The 22,686-nt window shown below is 37.9% G+C and overlaps 1 protein-coding gene across 1 annotated transcript in view; it reads left to right on the top strand.

Moving 5' to 3' along the window:
• Positions 1–22,686, top strand: part of Dock3 (dedicator of cytokinesis 3) — a 337,144-nt gene that overhangs the window by 113,650 nt on the left and 200,808 nt on the right. Inside the window, exons 6-7 of the mRNA XM_038322276.1 lie at positions 10,611–10,759; positions 21,801–21,885. Coding sequence (XP_038178204.1) covers positions 10,611–10,759; positions 21,801–21,885 — 234 coding nt within the window. The remainder of the gene's footprint in view (positions 1–10,610; positions 10,760–21,800; positions 21,886–22,686) is intronic.

Raw genomic sequence — 22,686 nt, 5'->3', positions numbered from 1 at the left:
AGGTAAAAAAAAACAAATTATGCCAAGAGCCTACATATATTCATACCCAAGCATCTTGTTATAGATTAACCATGTCAAAAAACAAGGTGTTCTTGTTAGGCCTTTTACTGGCAGGCAGCATTTTCAGTTACAAAGAAATGACCAATTACTTCATTACTTATCTTGAAAGGTAATTTTATAGAAAATCTTAAAGGAATGATAAACATAAATTTTATATGAAAAAGTCAGCTCTACTTAAATATTTAGGGTACATATCTATTCATTAATAGATTTTTATATCAGGAGATTGTGGACATAAATGTGTTGGAGAAGGCCACTTGTTTGGTTCAAGGCTGCCCAGATAGCTTAGACCCAAAATAATCACAAAAAACTTTATTATTAAAAACCACTGCTTGGCCCATTAGCTCTAGCTTCTTATTGGCTAACTCTTACATATTAATTCAACCCATTTCTATTCATCTGTATATCACCATGAGGTCGTGGGCTACCAGCAAAGTTTCAGCTTGTTTATATCTGGCGGCAGCTCCATAGCATCTCCCTTCTTTCTCCTAGCAGTCAGTTCTGTCTTCCCCACCTACCTAACTTCTGCCCTATCAACAGGCCAAGCCAGTTTCTTTATTCATTAACCAATAAAAGCAACACATAGAAGGACTTTCCATACCATTTCCCCCTTTCTGTTTAAACCAAAAAGGTTTTAACTTAAAATAGTAAAATTACATATAACAAAACAGGCATCAAACAAGAATTACAGTTACAGTATTTATATCTACTTTATTTTTTTTATCAAAACTAAGAAAAACTATAATCATAGCTATAAATTCTTCAACTCCATCAAAGACTCCAGAAGGATATAAATTACCTAAGTAACAGGAAATGCATTGTAAGCAATTTCCAAAACTCTAAAATTGGCAGAGACATCTCGCTGCCTGGACAGTCACCTAAAGTTCTTCTGTACCATTGGGACATCCACTCTTCAGTCCACAGGCCCATAATATCCAGTAGACTTTTCCATGAAGCAGGAAATTTCAAAGACAGCCCCACCTATATTGGCAGTTAGTCAATTTCTTCTGTACCCTACAGAATGTCTAGCAGATTCTTTCATGAAGCAGGAACCCCGAAGGACTGTCTCACCCTTACACAAATTCAGCAATCATTTCTCTGTGGGTTCTGCATGTCCAGTTAATCGGTTCAGGCAAAAGCAGTTTCTTGCCTAAATGGCTAGCAAACTCCATTAGGAGCCTCTTTGATGCCCATCTTCCTCTCAAAGTAATTGGTGCTGCCAGGAGCAGACATGTCTTATTGTCATGAAAAATACTACATTATCAAAAAATTTTAAATGCCATATTCTGTAGGTCTCTGAAAGATTAGAAGAATACCTATGAAATGGAAATACATCTCTATACATCTAGAAAATCTAACATGGGTGCAAGTTTGATTATTATCTATTAACCTATATTTCTTAATTATAAATTACATTTTAAGTGAGCTACATGAACACAATACCCTAATCAAGATCAGAAATACATATACATATAACAAAATTGATATTAAATTTGTTTTTTTTTAATTTTTTTTATATTTAAAAATTTCCATCTCCTTCCCTCCTCCTCCCCCCTCCCTCCCCTCCTTCTCCCCCTTCTCTCCCCTCCTTCTCCCCCTTCCCTCCCCTCCCCTCCACCCATACCTCCCCTCCCTCCCTCTCAAGGCCAAGGAGCCATCAGGGTTCCCCACTCTATGCTAAGACCAAGGTCCTCCCAACTCCCCCCAGGTCCAGGAAGGTGATCGACCAAGCTGAGAAGGCTCCCACAGAGCCCGTCCATGAAGAACAATCAGAGCCTAGAGCCATTGTCCTTTGCTTCTCAGTCAGCCCCCGCTGTTGGCCACACTCAGAGAGACGGGTTTGGTCGCATGATCCATCAGTCCCATTCCAACTGGAGTTGGTGATCTCCCATTAGTTCTGTCCCACCGTCTCCATGAGTGAACGCACCCCTCTCGTTCCTGACTTTCTCCCTCATGTTCTCGCTCCTTCTGCTCCTCATCGGGACCTTGGGAGCTCAGTCCAGTGCTCCAATGTGGGGCTCAGTCATCTTCCCCATCTGTCGCCAGCTGGAGGTTCCCTCACGGTCCTGACTTTCTTTCTCATGTTCTCTCTCCTTCTGCTCCTCATCAGGACCTTGGGAGCTCAGTCCGGTGCTCCAAGGTGGGGCTCTGTCATTTTCTTCATCTATCGTCAGGTGGATTCTATGGTGATATGCAAGAAATTCATCAGTATGGCTATAGGAACTGGCCTTTTCAGGCTCCCTCTCCTCAGCTGCCCAAGGAACTAACTGGGGGCGTCTCCCTGGAAACCTGGGAACCCCTCTAGGGTCAAGTCTCTTGACAACCCTCAGGTAGCTCCTTAAATTAAGATATATGCTTCCCTGCTCTCATATCCACCCTTCCTATATCCCAAGCACCCCATTCCTCCGAGCTCCCCCCGCTCTCCCCTTCACACTTTTCTCTCCCCATCTTCCCTTGGCCCAGTCTTGCCCAACCCTCAAGTTCCCAATTTTGCCTGGCGATCGTGTCTACTTCCAATATCCAGGAGGATTACTATATCTTTTTTGGGAGTTCACCTTCTTATTATCTTCTCAAGGATCCCAAACTTATAGGCTCGATGTCCTTTAATCATGGCTAGAAACCGAATATGAGTGAGTACATCCCATGTTCATCTTTATGGGTCTGGGTTACCTCACTCAGAATAGTGTTTTCTATTTCCATCCATTTGCCTGCAAAATTCAAGATGTCATTGTTTTTAACCGCTGAGTAGTATTCTAGCATGTATATATTCCACAGTTTCTTCATCCATTCTTCCACTGAAGGGCATCTAGGCTGTCTCCAGGATCTGGCTATTACAAATAATGCTGCTATGAACATAGATGAGCATATGCTTTTGTTGTATGATTGGGCATCTCTTGGGTAGATTCCCAATAGTGGAATTGCTGGGTCCTGGGGTAGGTTGATCCCGAATTTCCTGAGAAACCGCCACACTGCTTTCCAAAGTGGTTGCACAAGTTTGCATTCCCACCAGCAATGGATGAGTGTACCCCTTACCCCACAACCTCTCCAGCAAAGGTTATTATTGGTGTTTTGGATTTTAGCCAATCTGACAGGTGTAAGATGATATCTCAAAGTTGTTTTGATTTGCATTTCCCTGATAGCTAGGGAGGTTGAGCATGACCTTAAGTGTCTTTTGGCCATTCGAACTTCTTCTGTTGAGAATTCTCTGTTCAGTTCAGCGCCCCATTTTTTAATTGGGTTAATTGGCATTTTACCGTCTAGTCTCTTGAGTTCCTTATATATTTTAGAGATCAGACCTTTGTCAGTTGCAGGGTTGGTGAAGATCTTTTCCCAGTCAGTAGGCTGCCTTTGTGTCTTAGTGACAATGTCCTTTGCTTTACAGAAGCTGCTCAACTTCAGGAGGTCCCATTTATTCAATGTTGCCCTTAAAGTCTGTGCAGCTGGGGTTATGCATAGGAAACGGTTCCCTGTGCCCATTTGTTGTAGAGTACTTCCCACTTTCTCCTCTATCAAGCTCAATGTGTTCAAATTAATATTGAGGTCTTTAATCCATTTGGACTTGAGTTTTGTGCATGGTGATAGATATGGATCTACTTTCATTCTTCTACAGGTTGACATCCAGTTATGCCAGCACCATTTGTTGAAGATGCCCTCTTTCTTCCATTGTGTACTTTTGGCTCCTTTATCAAAAATCAGGTGTTCATAGGTTTGTGGTTTAAGATCCGGGTCTTCTATACGATTCCATTGGTCAACTTCTCTGTTATTATGCCAATACCAAGCCGTTTTCAATACTGTAGCTTTGTAATAGAGTTTGAAGTCAGGGATGGTAATGCCTCCAGAAGTACCTTTATTGTATAAGATTTTTTTGGCTATCCTGGGTTTCTTGTTTTTCCATATAAAGTTGATTATTGTCCTCTCAATCTCTGTGAAGAATTTTAATGGGACCTTGATTGGGATTGCATTGAATCTATAGATTGCTTTTGGTAGAATTGCCATTTTTACTATGTTGATCCTCCCAATCCACGAGCAGGGGAGATCCTTCCATTTTCTGGTATCCTCTTCAATTTCTTTCTTCAAAGACTTAAAGTTCTTGTCAAATAAATCCTTCACTTCCTTGGTTAGCGATACTCCCAGATATCTTATGCTATTTGTGGCTATTGTGAAAGGTGATACTTCTCTGATTTCCCTCTCTGCTTCCTTATCCTTTGTGTATAGGAGGGCGACTGATTTTTTGGAGTTGATCTTGTATCCTGCCACGTTACTGAAGGAGTTTATCAGCTGTAGGAGTTCTTTGGTGGAGTTTTTGGGGTCGCTTATGTATACTATCATATCATCTGCAAATAATGAAAGTTTAACTTCTTCCTTTCCAAATTGAATCCCCTTGATTCCCTTATGTTGTCTTATTGCTATTGCTAGAACTTCAAGCACTATATTGAAGAGATAAGGAGAGAGTGGACAGCCTTGTCGTGTTCCTGAATTTAGTGGGATAGCCTTGAGTTTCTCTCCGTTTAATTTGATGTTAGCTGTCGGCTTGCTGTAAATAGCTTTTATTATATTTAGGAATCACCCTTGTATCCCTAATCTCTCCAAGACCTTTATCATAAAAGGGTGCTGAATTTTGTCAAATGCTTTTTCAGCATCTAATGAGATGACCATATGGTTTTTTTCCTTCAGTTTGTTTATATGATGGATTACATTAATAGATTTTCGTATGTTGAACCAGCCCTGCATCTCTGGGATGAAGCCTACTTGATCGTAATGGATAATTTTTCTAATGTGTTCTTGGATTCGGTTTGCCAGTATTTTATTGAGAATTTTTGCGTCAATGTTCATGAGTGAGATTGGCCTGTAATTCTCTTTCTTGGTTGGGTCTTTGTGTGGTTTAGGTATCAGGGTAACTGTAGCTTCATAGAAGGAATTTGGCAGTGACTCTTGTGTTTCTATATTATGAAATACCTTAAGGAGTATAGGTATTAGGTCTTCTTGGAAGTTCTGGTAGAATTCCGCATTGAAACCATCTGGTCCTGGGCTCTTTTTGGTAGGGAGGTTTCTGATAACAGTTTCTAATTCTTCGCGACTAACAGGACGATTTATAGCATTTACCTGGTCCTGGTTTAACTTTGGTATATGGTATTTATCTAAAAAACTGTCCATTTCTTTTACATTTTCCAATTTTGTGGCATACAGGCTTTTGTAGTAAGATCTAATGATTTTCTGAATTTCCTCTGTGTCTGTGGTTATGTCCCCCTTTTCATTTCTGATCTTGTTAATTTGCGTGTTCTCCCTCTGCCGTTTGATTAGTTTGGCTAAGGGTTTGTCAATCTTGTTGATTTTCTCCAAGAATCAGCTTCTTGTTTCATTGATTCTTTGGATTGTTTTCTGTGTTTCTATTTTGTTGATTTCTGCCCTCAGTTTGATTATTTCCAGTCTTCTACTTCTCCTAGGTGAGTCTGCTTCTTTTTTTTCCAGAGCTTTCAGGTGTGCTGTTAAGTCACCAATGAGTGCTTTCTCCGTTTTCTTTAAGTGGGCACTTAGTGCTATGAACTTTCCTCTTAGCACTGCTTTCATTGTGTCCCATAGGTTTGAGTATGTTGTGTCTTTGTTTTCATTAAATTCAAGAAAGACTTTAATTTCTTTCTTTATTTCTTCCTTGACCCAGGTGTGGGTCAGTAGTTGACTGTTCAGTTTCCATGAGTTTGTGGGCCTTCTGGGGGTAGCATTGTTGTTGAATTCTAATTTTAATCCATGGTGATCCGATAAGACACAGGTGGTTACTAATATTTTTTTGCAACTGTGAAAGTTTGCTTTGTTACCAAGTATATGGTCAATTTTCGAAAAGGTTCCATGAGCCGCAGAGAAGAAGGTATATTCTTTCCTATTTGGGTGGAATGTTCTATAGATGTCTGTTAAGTCCATTTGGTTCATTACCTCCAAATTTGTATCAACAAACCAAGATCCATACCAATGCAAATTATTAATATCTATATCATATCCCTCTTTAAATGTAAACAATTATAAACAATATTTGGGAATATGGGCATAGTTCTGTCCATACTCCTTCTGGTGTTTGGGGGCACTGTTGATCAGGTCTTTCATGGTGTGTCCTGTGTGCTAGCTTCATCTCAGTCAGTAGTTGTGTGAAGTAATTTTTTGAGGGTGTTCACAGCAACCATTCAGGAGGTCATGCTCTATCAAACCACAGCAGTCTGGAAGCAACCCACAGTTTCTCATCCTCTGTGGAAACAAAGGAAGAACCTCTTTTCCAAAGCAACATATCCTTAGACCCAAATTTGGAACTCACAATACCTTTTTAATATACATGCTGGTTTAGCTTAGTATCCCATACAATGAAATGTCTCTCTGTACTTTGCTCCTTTACAGTCAAAAAATTCAAAGAAAACACAATAATATACATAATCCAGACTCTCTGAATTTTTCATTTTTACATGGCTTGTTTTTCTTTACTCCTTTTTATCTATGACTATCTGTACTCTAGCTCTTTAAAGACTTTACCCTTTTTTAAACCATTAACTTCCTTTTATGACTATAATCTTTTTCTTCTCACTTCTAAGCCTGTATACATTTATCCAACACTATGACTCATCTGAATTTGTCTATATTGAATATCTGTAATTTTTTACTGTCCAAGAGCGCTTTTTAAAATGCTAAGTGCTTTTAAAAACTTAATGCTGCACCATTACTATGGTATATATGGTACTTTCTGCTTGCCCCACCTAGTCCAGCATGGCAGAGCTGTTCACACTTCTGAGTGTCATGCAAACCACCCTACTCTCAGGCACACAGCAAGTCCATGTCGCCATTAAGCAAGCTGCAGCAGTTTTCTCACAAACCCCACTAAAATGCTTTGTAGCTGGACCTCCTGCCTGAAAGAGTCAGAGTTTGCACTGGCAGGATGGCCCAGAAAGCCGGCATTTCAAAGTGGCGTGGCTCTTTTTTCTTTTGCTACAACTGGATCAGGAAAACCTCTCTTAAAGGAGCTGCTGTATGCTGCCAGCAAACAGCAAGAAGCTGTGTTAAACTCTGTATTTTTTTTTTTTGTCTAGAATTACTTTTCAAACTCTCTCAGGTTTTAAGTGGATTAAGTTGTCCCCTTGTTGGGCACCAATTTGTTGGAGAAGGCTGCTTGTTTGGTTCCCAGTAAAAGAAATTACTCATCACCTTTGGTCATCAACCAGAGCTAGCAATAAGAGTATGTCAGCCAGTAATAACTGGGCTGCTTTGTTCTTGTTCCCTGACCTTAAAAGAGTTTTGCGTTCAACTTTGTGCCTCACTAAAACTTTAAGTTGTCTTCTCAGGTTTTTTTTTTTGAGACAGAGTTTCTCTGTGGCTTTGGAGCCTGTCCTGGAACTAGCTCTTGTAGACCAGGCTGGCCTCGAACTCACAGAGATCCATCTGCCTCTGCCTCCCGAGTGCTGGGATTAAAGGCGTGCGCCACCACCGCCCGGCCCTCAGATTTTTTTTTTAACCTCAAAGTTTTTTAACAAAAATATCTTAGTCTAACTTTGTTATTTTCAAAGCTTTGTTTCAGCTATGATGCATTCTGAGACTTGTAAACACATCTCCCAACATTAATTTTAAAAGGATTTAAACTAACTGAGCTTTTTGGACTCAATTGTTAGTCATTAACTTAACTATAATCCATGCAACGGTAAGGGGAAACTGCTTGTTCATTTCCTGGCCGCCCAGACCCAAATAATCACACAAAACTGTATTAATTATAACATTGTTTGACCAACAACTCAAGAATATCTCTAGGTAGCTCTTATATCTTAAATCAACCCATTTCTATTATTTTGCATTTTACCATGAAGCTTGTGGTTTGTTACCTATTGCTTCTTGGGCAGCTACATGGCATCTGCCTTTTTCAGCAGCTACATAGTGTCTTTCTGACTCCACCTACTCTCTTTATATATCTCTTCCTGCCTCGCTATATTCTGCCCTGCTATAGGCAGAAGCAGCTTTTTATTAATAATTTCTTATTAATTTATTTTTAAGTGACAATAATGAATATTCATAGCATGCAGAGGAGAATCCCACATTATACAACTTTTTAGGTTAGATTCATAGACCCTGACTGCGAAACATCTTTGTACTTATTTTTATTCATCAAAACTTTGTATAAGCTATTATTAAATTATACAGTACACCTTAGGGGAGGGTCATCTTCTTGACAATCCACAGGTAAAATTACCCAGTAAAATGGGCTGTTTCTAAGAGATAAACACATTATATCACAGGCAGTGGAGATCTCCCCACATCCGCTCATTCCATTCTAGGTACTAGAGAAAGAAAACTGCAGCAAACATGTAAAGGCACAGCTGAAGCAAAAGGTGTTCTGGGGTTTGTAGTCCTGTGTCCTTGCCTAAACGAGATGGACCCCTCGGAGGATTCCCTTCTGGTGGGCTGACACCTGGAACTTCAACTGCAACTTGCTGTTTGTACTGGCAAAGGTACCAGCTGTTATAGGGGTTAGGGAAATAACCACGATAGTCCTTTATAATAAATCAGTTTTAATACAAGGGAAAATAAGGAAACTTACAGAACCAAGGGTCCAGCGGAGCAGAAAGTACGCAGGGGAGAATCAAACGGGGCTCCTTCCGGCGCCCCGATCCTATTTAAGGGGTATGCTACTCCTCTGGGGCAGCCACGCCCCTGAACGCAGGGATTGGGCCAGCTGCCCCAACAGCTGTTCCTCTGGCATGACCCACGGCAGTGTGACACAAGCATTTAAATTTAGCACACAGGCTGCAAAGATGACTTAGTAATTAAGACCACTGGCTGCTTTTCCAGAAGACCTATGTTTGATTCTTAGCACCCACATGGCAGATTACAACTGTTTGTAACTCCAATTCCAGGGGTATTCAGTGCCCTCTTCAGTTCTCTGTAGGCACCAGGCTTGCATGTGATACACAGACACACATTTAGACAAAAAGGCATTATGCTTAAAGTAAAAAAATCTTTAAAAATAATAACTCATAGCGCATATGCAAACATGTGATGCATTGACGTCAGCTCACTTCCTTATACTTGACCTTAAAAAACCCCACTTTTAAATAGCGTATGTAAATCTCAGAGCTACCTAGCAACTGAAAATACCTTTCTCCCATAATTCAAGGTTACTATTCCCCGAGAAACTGTTTCATGTCTTCTAGAGCTTCAGTATCCTTTTGTATCACTCTAATGAATGATCTTGCCTTTTTATTTCTCTGAGAATGAAGCAATCAAAGGAAAAGACTTCAGTGATATCATTACATTCCCAACTCTCTGCATCATTGCCCATATTAGGAGTTTTTCCTTTCTGTGAGAATACGGTTGCCCCTTTGTACCCATGGATTCAAGTTTTATGGAGAAAAAATATTTGGAAAAATTTGCATCTGGGGGCATTTTTTGATTGATCATTAAAAGCATTCTTTAAATTTGTTTTTTTTTTACTTTACATACCAGCCCCAGTTCCCTCTCCCTCCGTTTCTCTCATCCTCCCCACCTCCTCCTATCCCCCCCAACCATATCCACTCCTTAGATGGGACAAGGCCTCCCTTGGGGTTCTAACAAAGTCTGGCATATGAAGTTGAGGTAGGTAGGACCAGGCTCCTCCCTCATGCATCAAGGATGAGTAAGAAATCCCACGATAGGGAATGGACTCCAAAAACCAGTTCAAAAAAACACTCTTTATAGACTTATTTTATCTCAAGTTATTCATTAATCATATAAAATCATTTTTCTTTGAAAGAAACAGAATCAAAGTATTCAAAAGTTAAGGTTTTGCTTCAATGAAATAAGACTCCAGTTTCTAAATTTTTATTCTTATGAACATTTTTTTGAAGCATCAACTGTGAGTATTTAGTTTTTTTTTTTTTTACTTGCAAGGTAATAAACACTATAATGCCCTTAATTAAGTTCATTATGATGTTTCTCCTTAACTTTTGTAAACGTAAGGATCTTTATTAAGCTGAAAGGAGTAGAAATCTATTACTCTAGGGACCCACGCTGTTTAAAAGAAGCTAATTAGAAAGCTAGATGAGGCCTAGAATCCAAGAAAGGAATCTCACTCCTGAGACTGGCTTTATATGAAACCTTAGTTGCTTCAAAATAGGGCAATTAATTCTCTCCTTCCTTCTTTTAACTTGACTATTTCTCCTGATGAAACTAGAGGTGTTGCCAGATGGTCGAAGTCTTTGCTGCTAAGTGCATTATTATTTCCGTTGTGAAATCAGCTTTGGGCTTCTGTGTAAGTTACTTTTCTGATTAAGCTTAATAACTTTGATTTACTTGAGATGGGTAGTCCAGGGTCGGATAGAGAGGGTGCTTTTTCCATGATCCAGATTAGTTACACTGCCTTGTTAGATAGCATTGTGCACAAGTTTTTAGAAAATAGGAACTCAAAACTTTGTTTCTAAGTAAGTTGCTTCTTACATTGCCTTTATAGTTCAGGGAAATGAGCACTTTTCATAGTTTAACTATTTTTCTTTCTCTTTTCATTCCCTTTCCATATCCCTTTTATATTTCACCCACACCAAAATACCTTTCAGAAACACAAAGTAGATCTTTTCTACAAACTACGCCATGTGATGAATGAACTTATTGACCTTCGAAGGCAGCTACTGTCTGGTCACCTGACACAGGATCAGGTGCGGGAGGTTAAGCGGCACATCACCGTACGACTGGACTGGGGTAATGAGTAAGTATGACTATTACTTGGACATCTCTTAGTTTCATTGTAACTTAGTCCTCTTAGAATTTAAACTTGAGTAAGCTTCTCTTTAATGATTAAAAGATAATATATCTTCTGTACAGTTTTTATAGGTATCATTGTTTCTTCCAGTTATCAAAGGGCATTCACTCGTTCTAGTCTTGATGTTTTCTTACCCTGTATTTTATTTCTGTTAAGAATTAATGAGTTGGATGGACTTTACTCTCTGAGCTGTCTTCCAGGAGATAAATTCCTTTATTTTAAACCTCACTAATCAAAGTATACTTCAAAAAATTCTCTGATACTGAAGGGGGAAAAGAAGGGGAGTCAGGAAAGATGGCTCAGCTGATAAAGATACTTGCATTGAACCTCTCTACCTGAGTTTGAACCCCAGATCCCACATGGTGAAGTTCTCTGGCTTCTGCTTGGGCATCTCCATGCATACACACACAACAAATAAATGTATACTGTGTGTGTGTGTGCGCGCGCGCGCTCACGTGCATCTGTGTTAGTGTTTTTTTAAATATATTTTCTAGCCATACAATGAATCTGTATAAATATCATTTATAAATTAGTATTTATACTTCGGAGTATTCTTAACTCATTTGTCATTCGGAAAGATTCCTGCATTTGTGCAGTGGATGTGAGGATTTTCTGTGCCCTTAAAATAAAATTTGGGGGTCGGGGACATGGCTGTGTGGTTAGGAGCACAGGTTGCTCTTTCAGAAGACCCAGGTTCTATTGCCAGCACTAGTGTGGTGACTCACAACTATCTACAACTCCAATTCTAGGAGATCTACTGCTCACTTATGGTTTTTTGACACCATAAATGCACATGGTGCACAGACATACATGCAGGCAAAATGCACATACACATAATATAAAATAATTTTTTAGATAAAAGTTTGAGACTTTTTCATTATAAGTTGAAAGAGATTAAAGTTATTCCTAAATTTGATAATTGTTCATGTCCATTGAACTTAGAAGCAACCATGTTGTTTCCTACTTCAGACATATGTATGTACATAATATACTTAAATATTTATGTTCACTTTTCCCAACCAAGGCATTATTGAAATGATAGAAAAGAAAATGATTGAGAAGGGGTACCCTCCAATAAATGAGATATGTGAATCTATTTCTGAAAGGTAGGAAGTAGGCTATTTGACAGAAGTCGTCAGTATAGGCAGAGAACTTTAGTGATGTTGGAGAAAGTCTGCTCTGAAGCCCCCAGAATCCAGGGTTATGAGAAGGACCTTAAAAGGTCATGCTAATGGTCTGAAAGTCTGTATGAAGAATAAGCATCACTTGAGAAAAATTAATAGCCACTTCTTTCCCCTTTATGTAAGCAAATATTGAAACCTACAGCCTCAGAGAACTGGGCAACAGGAAGAAGAATTGGGACCTTATGTTTTGTGGCATTTAAAGGTTTTGTAGTATCATGACCAGGTCCCCCACTCTTACCATAAAGGAAAGTCTCCCAGTTATCTATTTAGAAACAAAAACTTCCTACATTTCTTCCAGTGCATTTTACATACAAATGAACAATTAATTTCACTGATGTTTATATAAATTATCTCTCAGGGAAGAGGGTCACCAGGATTAAAAAAATACCTAGACCCGGGGGGAAGTGACTTCTCCTTTGATAGGAATAGAAGTTCATTTACAAACTTTAACAACAAAACAAATTCCCCTGCATTTAAAAATCAAGAATCCTCATTGTGTAGAATAGAAATATATGATTTCTAAAATAAAACATTCAGATAAATTTTGTGTAATTTCTTTGAGAATAAAACAAAAAAGATGGAAAACTGATGAGTGACTACATTTACTATTAGAGAGTAATTAGGGAGGTTTGAGATCAGATACAATTCCTAGAAAAAGAACAAGAACAATGAAATAGTATTTATAAAGAAACATAAATTCCTCGAGTCCAAAATCAGCAGCCTCCCAATAGAAGGGACTCACCATAAATTTAAAGTAACGAATGGAGTTTTAAAAGAGTCCATTTTAAGGTACATATTTGTTTATCCTACGGATGAAGAGAAATTCATTAAGGTCTTTAGATAGAAAAACAACTTCTCTTAGAAAAGAAAGTATTTACACTTGCCTCAAAAATTTTATCAATAATATCAAATACTGGAAGATAATAAAGTAGTTGCTTTAGGATTCCATAGAGGAAATGATAAACTAGCCAGGGTTTATAAGTAGTCACACTGATAGTGTCAAGACCAGTTAAAGCCATTTGTAGATTGAATAGCTCTCTCTGATTTCCTTTATTTTTGTGAAACTCGAGGAAAGAAATTGTAAAGTGTATATGAGTAAATCAGGAATGGTGGGCGCTGGTGGTGTCACATGCCTTTAATTCTAGCACTTGGGAGGCAGGACAGAGGCAGGTGGATCTCTGTGAGTTCAAGGCCAGCCTGCCTGGTCTATATAGAGAGTTCCAGAACAGCCAGAGCCACAGAGAGAAACCCTGTCTTGAAAAGCAAAAAAAAAAAAAAAAAAAAAAAAAAAAAAAAAAAAAAAAAAAAAAAGAGTAAATCAGGAAGTATGAACTCTAATAAATTCTGAATGGATCTAACTGAGAGTGATAATTGTTACTACTAATAATAAGAGAAATACAGTTTAAATTGGTTGTAGTTTTTCTGAAAGGACAGGGTACTTTCCTGGCTAGTTTTGCAACTGTACATTGTAGTCTTTGTTATAAACTAAACTAGTTATATGTTATAGTATATATGAATTCAAGTACAATGATCAATAGTGTTCTCTAAATTAATGACTTGAAACAATAAAAACTAAGTAAAATACGTGAAATTGCAGTATAAGTAATGATTTTGCCTCTTCAGTCCCAAACACTAATTATATTATAAATTACATTATATATTGCATTTTCTTTAAGAATCAATAGCAGTAGCTAGGAGTGGTGGTGTACAACTTCAATCCCAGTACACTGGAGGCAGAGACAGAAGGATCTCTTTGAGTCTGAGATCAGCCTGATCTACATAGTGAGTTCCAGGTCAGCCAGAACTAAAGAGAGAGACCCTGCTTCAAAAACAAAAACAAACAAACAAAATATCAATAATAATAAATGAACATGAATTGATGCCACTAATAGTTATACAATTCATTATGTTGCAAATTAACTACAACCATAAAACCAGTAGATAAATATCAGTCATCATTTTACTGCAAAACTTAGGAAACAAACCAATCATATTTTATACTATTAATGAGAATAATTTTAAAGTGATGTCTTAGAAACAAGTACAAATTATTTTTTAAGAAAACTAAGTACACTGGAAATACCTTTCAGTAGCTGTCAAATGATTTCATTTTTTAAACATTTCCTCATTGAGGTATGTTTATATTGGAGGGTAGTCAAAAAAGAAACATAATTGTAGCATGAATTCATGTTGGTCATAATAATAAAAAACCCAGAGTCAGATATTAATGTCAGGGAATAATGCTGAAGATCAAAGAAGCGGAGAGACCAGTCACTAGAAAGTTCTTTTACATCTACCAGTTCTCAGACCAAAGGGGCGATCCTGTCCTCAGATTGCATCTCTCCAGACTGGTCTCCACCAAACTTCAGACTGCAGAGTTCTTGTCTCCTGCTTTATAGTCCCCTCTCCACCCAGCCATATCACTCCTGTCTCCACCCTCCTAGGGCTGGGATTAAAGGTATGTGATCCAAAGTGCTGGGATCACCTTTGTGTGATCTCTGTTTCTCTTTTAAATAGATTCTATCTTGTGTAGCCCAGGGTGGTCTTGAACTAACAGAGATCCCTCTACCTCTGTCTCTGAGTCCTTGAATTAAAGGTGTGTGCTTCCACTCCCTGCCCTCTAGTGGCTTAACTTGGCACTCTGATCTTCAGACAAGCTTTATTTGTTAAAACAAACAAAATATCACTACCTACAGTTTCATTTCTTTCCCTTCTTTTCTTGTTCTCCATCTTCCTTCTTCATGCACCCCTTCTTTCCTCCAGTTTTCTTATTTTTCCCAATAGAAAATAAAGTAGAAACCTAAACAAAATTTTATAATTCTGTCTCTATTTTGTTGTTGTTTTATTTATTCTTTGTTCATACAATACATCCTGACCACAGCCTCCCCTCCCTCTGCTCTTCCCAATCTCCATCCCTTTCCCCTTCATTTCCTTTCAGAAGAGAACAGGCCTCACGGGGATATCAACTGAACACAGTATAACAAAATGCAATATGACTAGGTACAAACCTCCTATCAGGGTTGGACAAGGCAACCCAGTAGGAGGAAAAGGGTTCCAAGAGCAGGCAAAAGAGTAAGAGATGCCCCAACTCCCACTGATGTTGTGGAATATTTATTTGACTTTTCAAAGATAAGTTGCATTTGTTTAAGTATGTAAGGATGTGTTGCATTTGTTTATGTTGCAGAATATTTGTTTAACTATGTAAAGATGTGTTCCATTAGTTTAATTATGTAAAGATGTGTTACTGTTTTACCTTGTCTACGCAAGGCACCTGCTTGGTCTAATAAAATGCTGAATGGTCAATAGCAAGGGAGAAAGTATAGGCAGAACTTCTTGGGTAGGAAGAGTAAATAGGAGGAGGAATTTATGCTCTGGGAAGAAAGAAAGGGGGATGCCAGGAAGATGTCAGGGGCCAGCCAGCCAGACACACAGAGGAAGCTGAAAGGTATAACATACAGAATGAAAGAAGGGTTTAAAGCTCCGAGGGAAAATGTAGATAAATAGAAACAGGTTAAATTAAGTTAAAAGAGCTAGTGGGACAGGCATAAGATAAGGCTGAGCATTTATAATTAAAAAGAAGTCTCAATGTCTTTATTTGGGAACTAGTTGGTGGCCCAAAGAAAATGCCAGCTACACTGTTAGGAGTTCCAATACATTCTCAAGCTAAACAACCACAATGTATATGCAGAGGACCTAGCAGAGACCCATGTAGGCTCCGTGATTGCTGCTTTAGTCAATATGAGCCCATATGAGCCTTGCTTAGTTGATTCTATGGACTATATTCTCCTGGTATCCTTGAACCCTCTGGCTCCTACAATCTATCCATGACCCCTCTGGTTCCTACAATTCTTCCTTCCCCTCTTCTACTGGGTTCCCTGAGCTCCACTTATTGTTTGACTGTGAGTCTTTGCATCTGGTTCTATCATTTGCTGGATGAAGCATCTCTGATGACAATTGGTCTAGGCACTAATCTGTAAGTAGAGCAAAATATCATTAGTAATTATTTCATTGACTTTGAGGATCTCTATTTAAACAAGCAAATAGTCAAATCTAAAATGTTTGCTCAGAAATTGAAGAACTGCTCCCTCTAGTTCTTGCTTGAACTTTAATTATTCCTTAATATTTAAAAATAAGAGATGATTTATTGTTAAGGTGTTTCCTGCCATTAAGTTATATAAATGAGATTATTCCATCCCAAAGTTGAGTCAGAAATCTATATCCATCGTTCTTGTGTATACCAGCATATTTCCACATTTTGTGCTCTATTGTTATCTGTCATAGAACATTGGCACGCAGCATGTTAAGTAGATGCACTGTCAGTATCTGATGAGGACATTTTAATGTTTTATTTCACATAATTTTTAGTTATATGCTAAACTCTAATGCCTTTCCTATAAGCTCTGACATATTATAACTTGTTTCAGAATCAATTCATAAGCTATTAATAATAGCTATTGATAGTACATGTAATGCACCTTGGAAAGTGTAGGGACCCATTGTTAACACTTACTGTAATGAAATACTTCTATGACCTTCCAAGACAAAAGCTTTATCTTACCTTACCTAGTAAGGTAATTATGACCAAGAAGCAATTTCCTTAGTGTACTATCATGTAGTAAGTGCTGGAACTGGCATCTATACCTAGGATACTCCTAAAACCCATATTTTTAGAGGACTGTACCTGTTTGTATTAGTCTTAAAATTCAGTTACTTGTTACCAGTGTTTGTAGTTTAGATATTGTTTGGTTTTTATTTTATTTTTCTCCTAGTATTGCCTCTCCTCCTTTCCTTCCTATCCTCTCCCCTCTCTCATCCTATGTTCTTTTCTTAAATTTTAAAATAAATGCAGAACTTATTTCTAGACAGGCTTTCACTATGCAGGCTTTGAGATCACCTGCTTCAGGCTCTCGAGGACTGTGATTAAAGGCGTGTGCCATCATGCCCAACAGTATTGTGTTTTTATATTTTTAGGATCTATGGTACAGGAAGTGTTTAATACAAAGTTGTGTTCAAGTGAACTGTTCATTCTCCCTTCTAAAGTATCCTATATAAAGAATAAATCCAATAATTATATTCAGTGCAAAGAGTTAAAAATAATACACCCAGCAATTTCAATTTATTAATTTTTCAATACCTTCCATAAACACTTTTTTCTATGTCTTTAGTTTCATCACTGTAGAAAATATAAAATAGGTAAATTAAAATTGCAGTAATCCAGAATTGACACAGGTAAACGGATTTTGCCTTAGAAAAATACTCAAAAGGAGAAATATTTTTAAAAGTTTTTATTGCTTATTTAAAAATAAGTTTAATTTTTATTTTTGAGATTATGTCACATCATTTCTCCCTTTTCTTTCCTCATCCCAAACCCTCCCATATATCCCTACTTGATGTCTTTCAAATTCATGGCCTTTTTTCATTACTTGTCATTGTATGCATATATATGAAATATATATGCGTGTATTAATATACATATTTATTCTAAATACAGCCTGATCAGTTTGTATGATGTTACTCATATGTATGTTTTCATAGCTGACCATTTGGTATTGCCTGACCTATTGGTGTGCTCTTTCCTGGAGATTATTCTTCCCACGCTTAGCATTCTTTAGTTGCCTGTTTTTCCTTGTATAGGGTTGAGTCTTGTGGCCTTTATCCCATCTACTTTAGCATTTTATTGTTATTGCTTCGGTTAGTTCATGGTTTGGCAGTCATGTTTGTGATATTTTATGGGTGTAGCTTCTGACATTACTAGAAGACATAATCTCACAGCAAATGTCCTGTTCCTTTGGCTCTTAGAATCCGAATCCCTTTACTCCCTCTTCTGCAGTGTTCCCTGAGCCCTAACTGTGGGAGGGTTTTTTTCCTGGTAGATGTATCTATTGAGACTGGGCTCCACAACTCTGCATTTTGATTGGTTGTTATTTTCTGTAATAGGTTTTGTCTTTTGCATTGAACTTCTAAAGGAAGGAAGTAACCTACCATCCTACTCAGCTATGATACCTGTGAACAATCAGAATGGCATGATTAATCCTAAGTGTGCTGTAATGACATACACTTTAAAAAATTATAGAATTTTATGTGTTGCATTCTTTAGGTGGCAAGTTCATATTTGAATAACATTGAAAATAGTTTTAAACTTTTGTTGAATTAAAATTATGTGGTGGTGCATGGCTTTAATTTCAGTACTTGGGAGGCAGAAGCAGGTGGATTTCTGTGAGTTTGAGGTCAGCCTGGTCTACAGAGTAAATTTCAGAACAGCCAAGGCTGTTACACAGTGAAACCCTTTCTTAAAAACAAATGTTTCTGTACATTATTTTGTTAATTGAAATTGTTATTTTTATTGCAAAGTCAAAAATTTTTAAATGAATCACTTATAATGTATAATTCTAGTAATTGTTGTTTTATATCAAGTCTCAGCCTGGTTTTGAATTTATAATTATTCTACCTTGGTATCCTGAGTGCTAGGTTTGTGCATACCTGCCATTATACTCTGCCTTTTCTTCTTTCTTAATCTCACTAATCTCCCCTCCCTCTCTTCTACCTCCACTATAAGATTTTTACCTGTAACAATTCCTTCATGTTTCTCTCTCTGATTTAGTTTATGTCCTTTATTTAGATAATTGTAGTTAGAGTAAGTGCTATAAGAAGTAGTTTGGTTTGGAATACACAAAAATGTGTCACTCAATAAATTTCCCCTTAGTAGATTTTAAGGATTCCCTATTAAAGATTTAAAGATACAGTCTTTTTTTCCTTTTAGGACATATAAAGGCAGCAGAGTATCAGTGACTTCTTAGGTTCTTCAGTGGCTAAGGTAGAGTCAGCAGCAGTTCTTCTTGAAGGGTCAGGCAGTCTCTCTTTCCCTACCTTTCTTAAATTACACATTTTCTTATTATTTCCTAAACAATACAATAGAACAGCTATTTAAATAGCATCTACATTGTATATATTACAAGTGATGTAGAGATGACAAAGTATACGGAAAAATTATGTATTCTATCCAGTTGTGTTGAATATGCTTATGTATTATATACAGATTGTAGCTCTATTATGTAATAGATTTGAACATCATTGTATTTGGGCATTCTTGAGGGCTTCTAGTACTAATCCCTCTTGGATATCAAGAGACAGCTGTACATCTCTAAACTTCCAGTAGTTAAGGAATATATATGAAATGTATGTTTTGTTCTCTCCCACCATGCTTCCCCTTCCATTTGTTCTCCTCCCCTCATGGATACACATCTTATTATGTAACCTAGGCTAGCCTACAACTCATTTATCTAATTGCCTCAGTGAGTACTAGGATTTATAGACATGGACCAATCTGCTTTCATCTATGTCTGTTTTGTTTTTTTAGAAAATATAAATGACATGGTGTATAAAGACTTGGAAAATATTTTTAAAGATAATTTTATAACTCTAGTTTTGTAACAAATACTGGCGTGCTCTTTTCATTCTAAATTATAGTAATCATTTTGCTGTTAGTGCTTGCTTTTAACATGCTGTTAATATCATTGCTTCTATCTTCATCATAGTTTTGATTTTCTATTTTTACTTTATCATCATCTTGTAATTTGATTCTTTTAGATCAGATACTTTGCTGCGAACAAGCTTACCGTAGTTTGTTTTCTGATGCCATGATAAAAATCACAAGATCAAAAGCAACTTGGGGAAGAAAGTGTTTATTTCCTCTTTCAGTTTATAGTTCATCCTGAAGGGGAGTAAAGATTTGAACTCTAGGCAAGATATAAAGCAGAGATCAGGGAAAAAACACTGCTTACAGAATTGCTTTTCATGGCCTGCCCAACCTGCCCTCCTATAATTCCCAGTACCACCTGCCCAGGGGTGATACTGTCCACAGTAGGTAGTCTCCCACATCAATTTTAATCAAGAAAATGTCCAACAGACTAGGTCACAGGCCAATTTAATGGAGACCTTTTCTTAGTGAGGTTCCTTCTTCCCAAATGACTCTAACTTGTGTCAAGTTGACAGAAACAAACAAACAGCACAAATAAATTATGTATTATTGGTAAAATAGGCCTACATTTTGGATGCACAACTCTTGTTATTTTAAATGAATAGGGGTTTATGTGCTGAAAGAGCTTACAGAATTAATTTTGCTAACATTTTATGAAAAGGTTTATAGCTTAGTTAGAGTAGTTATTGTTTCTTTTGAAAAGTCCCATGGAATACTTTTACCAGACATACTAATTCATAACCTTATTGAGGTCGAGTGAACCGCCTCTGAAACCCTGATAAGTAAGTTCTCTTCTTTAGAAAGAAATTCATATATGATCTTCCCCAGTCTAGTATCACAATCCATTTAATAGGCCCACAAGCCTCTAACTTCACTGATCTTCAGGTTTAGAGCTAGTAAGAAGGGGACTATCAAGTTGACTATAAATTATGTTAGATAGGTGTACCCAAAAATTTGGGGTCTAGCGAGTTCTTCCCACTGCCTAATGCTACCACACAATCAACTGAAAATTACCATCACTGTGGGATTCCCCTATGTATGCTGCTGTGATTACCATTGATTAATAAAGAAACTGCTTTTGGGCCTATAGCAGGACAGAACAGAGGTAGGAGGGAAAACTAAACTGAATGCTGGAAGAAAGAAGGCGGAGTCAGAAGAAGCCATGTAGCCGGCCAGAGACAGATGCTGGAACTTTACCCAGTAAGCCACAGCCATGTGGCAATACACAGATTAATAGAAATGGGTTAAATTAATATGTAAGACTTAGCCAAAAAGAAGTTAGAGCTAATGGGTCAAGCAGTGGTTTAATTAATACAGTTTATGTGTGGTTATTTTGGGGCTGAGCAGCCAGGAACAAATAAGCAGCCTCCTACAATACATCACTTCTTTTTTTCCCCCATCCAAAATTATATCTTCTAAATTCTATTGCTTGAGTAGTAGCATTTCTTAAACCTCTGTCTATTGTTAAAGATATTACAGCTTATATATCTTAAGACTTACCAATGTTAGTATTAAATTGGAAACAATATACGGATAAACTAAAATACATTTCCTTTTTAAAATTTTTGAATAACATTTTTCATTTATTTTATATACCAACTAATTTTCCCTCCCTCCTCTCCTCTCAGCGCAGTGCTTGTCTGTGGATCTCTGCCTCTGCTTCCATCAGTTACTGGATAAAGTATCTCTGGTGACAATTAGGGAAGTCACCAATCTGCCTACAGTAGATGGCCAGTTCAAGCGCCCTCTCCACCATTGCTAAGAATCTTAGTTGGGATCATCCTTTTTAGGATGTGATTTTTGTTTTGTTTTGTTGAGACAGAATCACTGTATAGTTCTGGCTGGCTTGGAACTGGCTTTGAACTCACAGAAGTCTTCCTGATTTTGCCTTTATGTGCTGGGATTAAAGGTGTGCACAACCATGCTAGGTCCTGGGACATGATTTTTATGTGTTGATTTTTTTCATTGTAATGAAAATAATGCAAAAGTGAACCTTGAATATACCAGTAAGGTGTGAGAAATATAGAAATAAAAATGGCTTATTTGTCTAATAAAAATTATTCTTAATGAAATTATTATTATAACCATACTAAATGGAAGCTTTTTGTAATTACCAGTAGAACTGCTTAGTAACTAGAATTGTCTTAAAATCCCTAGCTTCATTTATTTGAACACAATTAGATGTTGCTAGATAAAAGCATATCCCTTCTAGGGCAGTGCTTGAATCTCTGTCTACAAAATCATGAAAGGCATAGGTTTTCAGTTCCACATAGAGAGATGAGTAATCTGAGCATTTGCAACTGAATGTGGTCTTTTTCTTTACTAGGCATTTGGGCCTGGATTTGGTGCCTCGGAAGGACTTTGAAGTAGTGGACTCAGACCAGATTAGTGTCTCGGATCTCTATAAAATGGTAAGAAGTCTTCACAAGGGATGGATTGTTCCTTTACAGCTATTTTTTCCTTTGTTTTCCTTTGTTTTTAAAACATTTTTAATTTTTTTATTCATTTTATATACCAGCCACAGTTACCCCCTCCCTTGGTTCCTCTCCCTCCCTCCCCTTCTCCCACCCCCTACTTCCTCCCCACCCCACCCCGGTACCCACCCCTCAGAGAGGGTAAGGCCCATGAGGAGTCAACAAAGCCTGGCACATCCAGCTGAGGCAGAACTAAGCCCCTCCCCGCTGCATCAAGGCTGAGCAAGGCATCCAGCCATAGGGAATGGGTTCCAAAACACCAGCTCATGCACCGGGGATAAATCCTGGTCTCACTGCCAGGGGCCTCACATACAGATCTAGCCACACAACTGTTACACATGTGCATAGGGTCTAGTTTGGTCTCATGCAGGCTCCCCAGCTATCAGTCCAGAAGTTCATGAGTTTCCAGTAGCTTAGTTCACCTGTCTCTGTGGGTTTCCCCATCATGATCTTGACCCTGCCCCCCCTCGCTCATGTAATTCATCTTCCCACTCCTAAACTGGACCCCTGGAGCTCGGCCCGGTGCTTGGCTGAGGATCTCTGCATCTGCATCCAGTTATTGGAAAAAGGTTCTATGATGATAATTAGGTTAGTCATCAATCTGTTTACAGGGGAAAGCCAGTTCAGGCACCCTCTCCACTATTTCTGGGAGTCTTAGCTGGGGTCTTCCTTGTGGATTCCTGGGAGTTTCCCAGGTACTAGGTTTCTCCCTAACACCATAATGGCTCCCTCTATCAA

The sequence above is a fragment of the Arvicola amphibius genome, chromosome 3, assembly GCF_903992535.2.
Source record: "Arvicola amphibius chromosome 3, mArvAmp1.2, whole genome shotgun sequence".
NCBI lineage: Eukaryota > Metazoa > Chordata > Mammalia > Rodentia > Cricetidae > Arvicola > Arvicola amphibius.
This window is presented reverse-complemented; position numbering and strand designations above follow the sequence as displayed.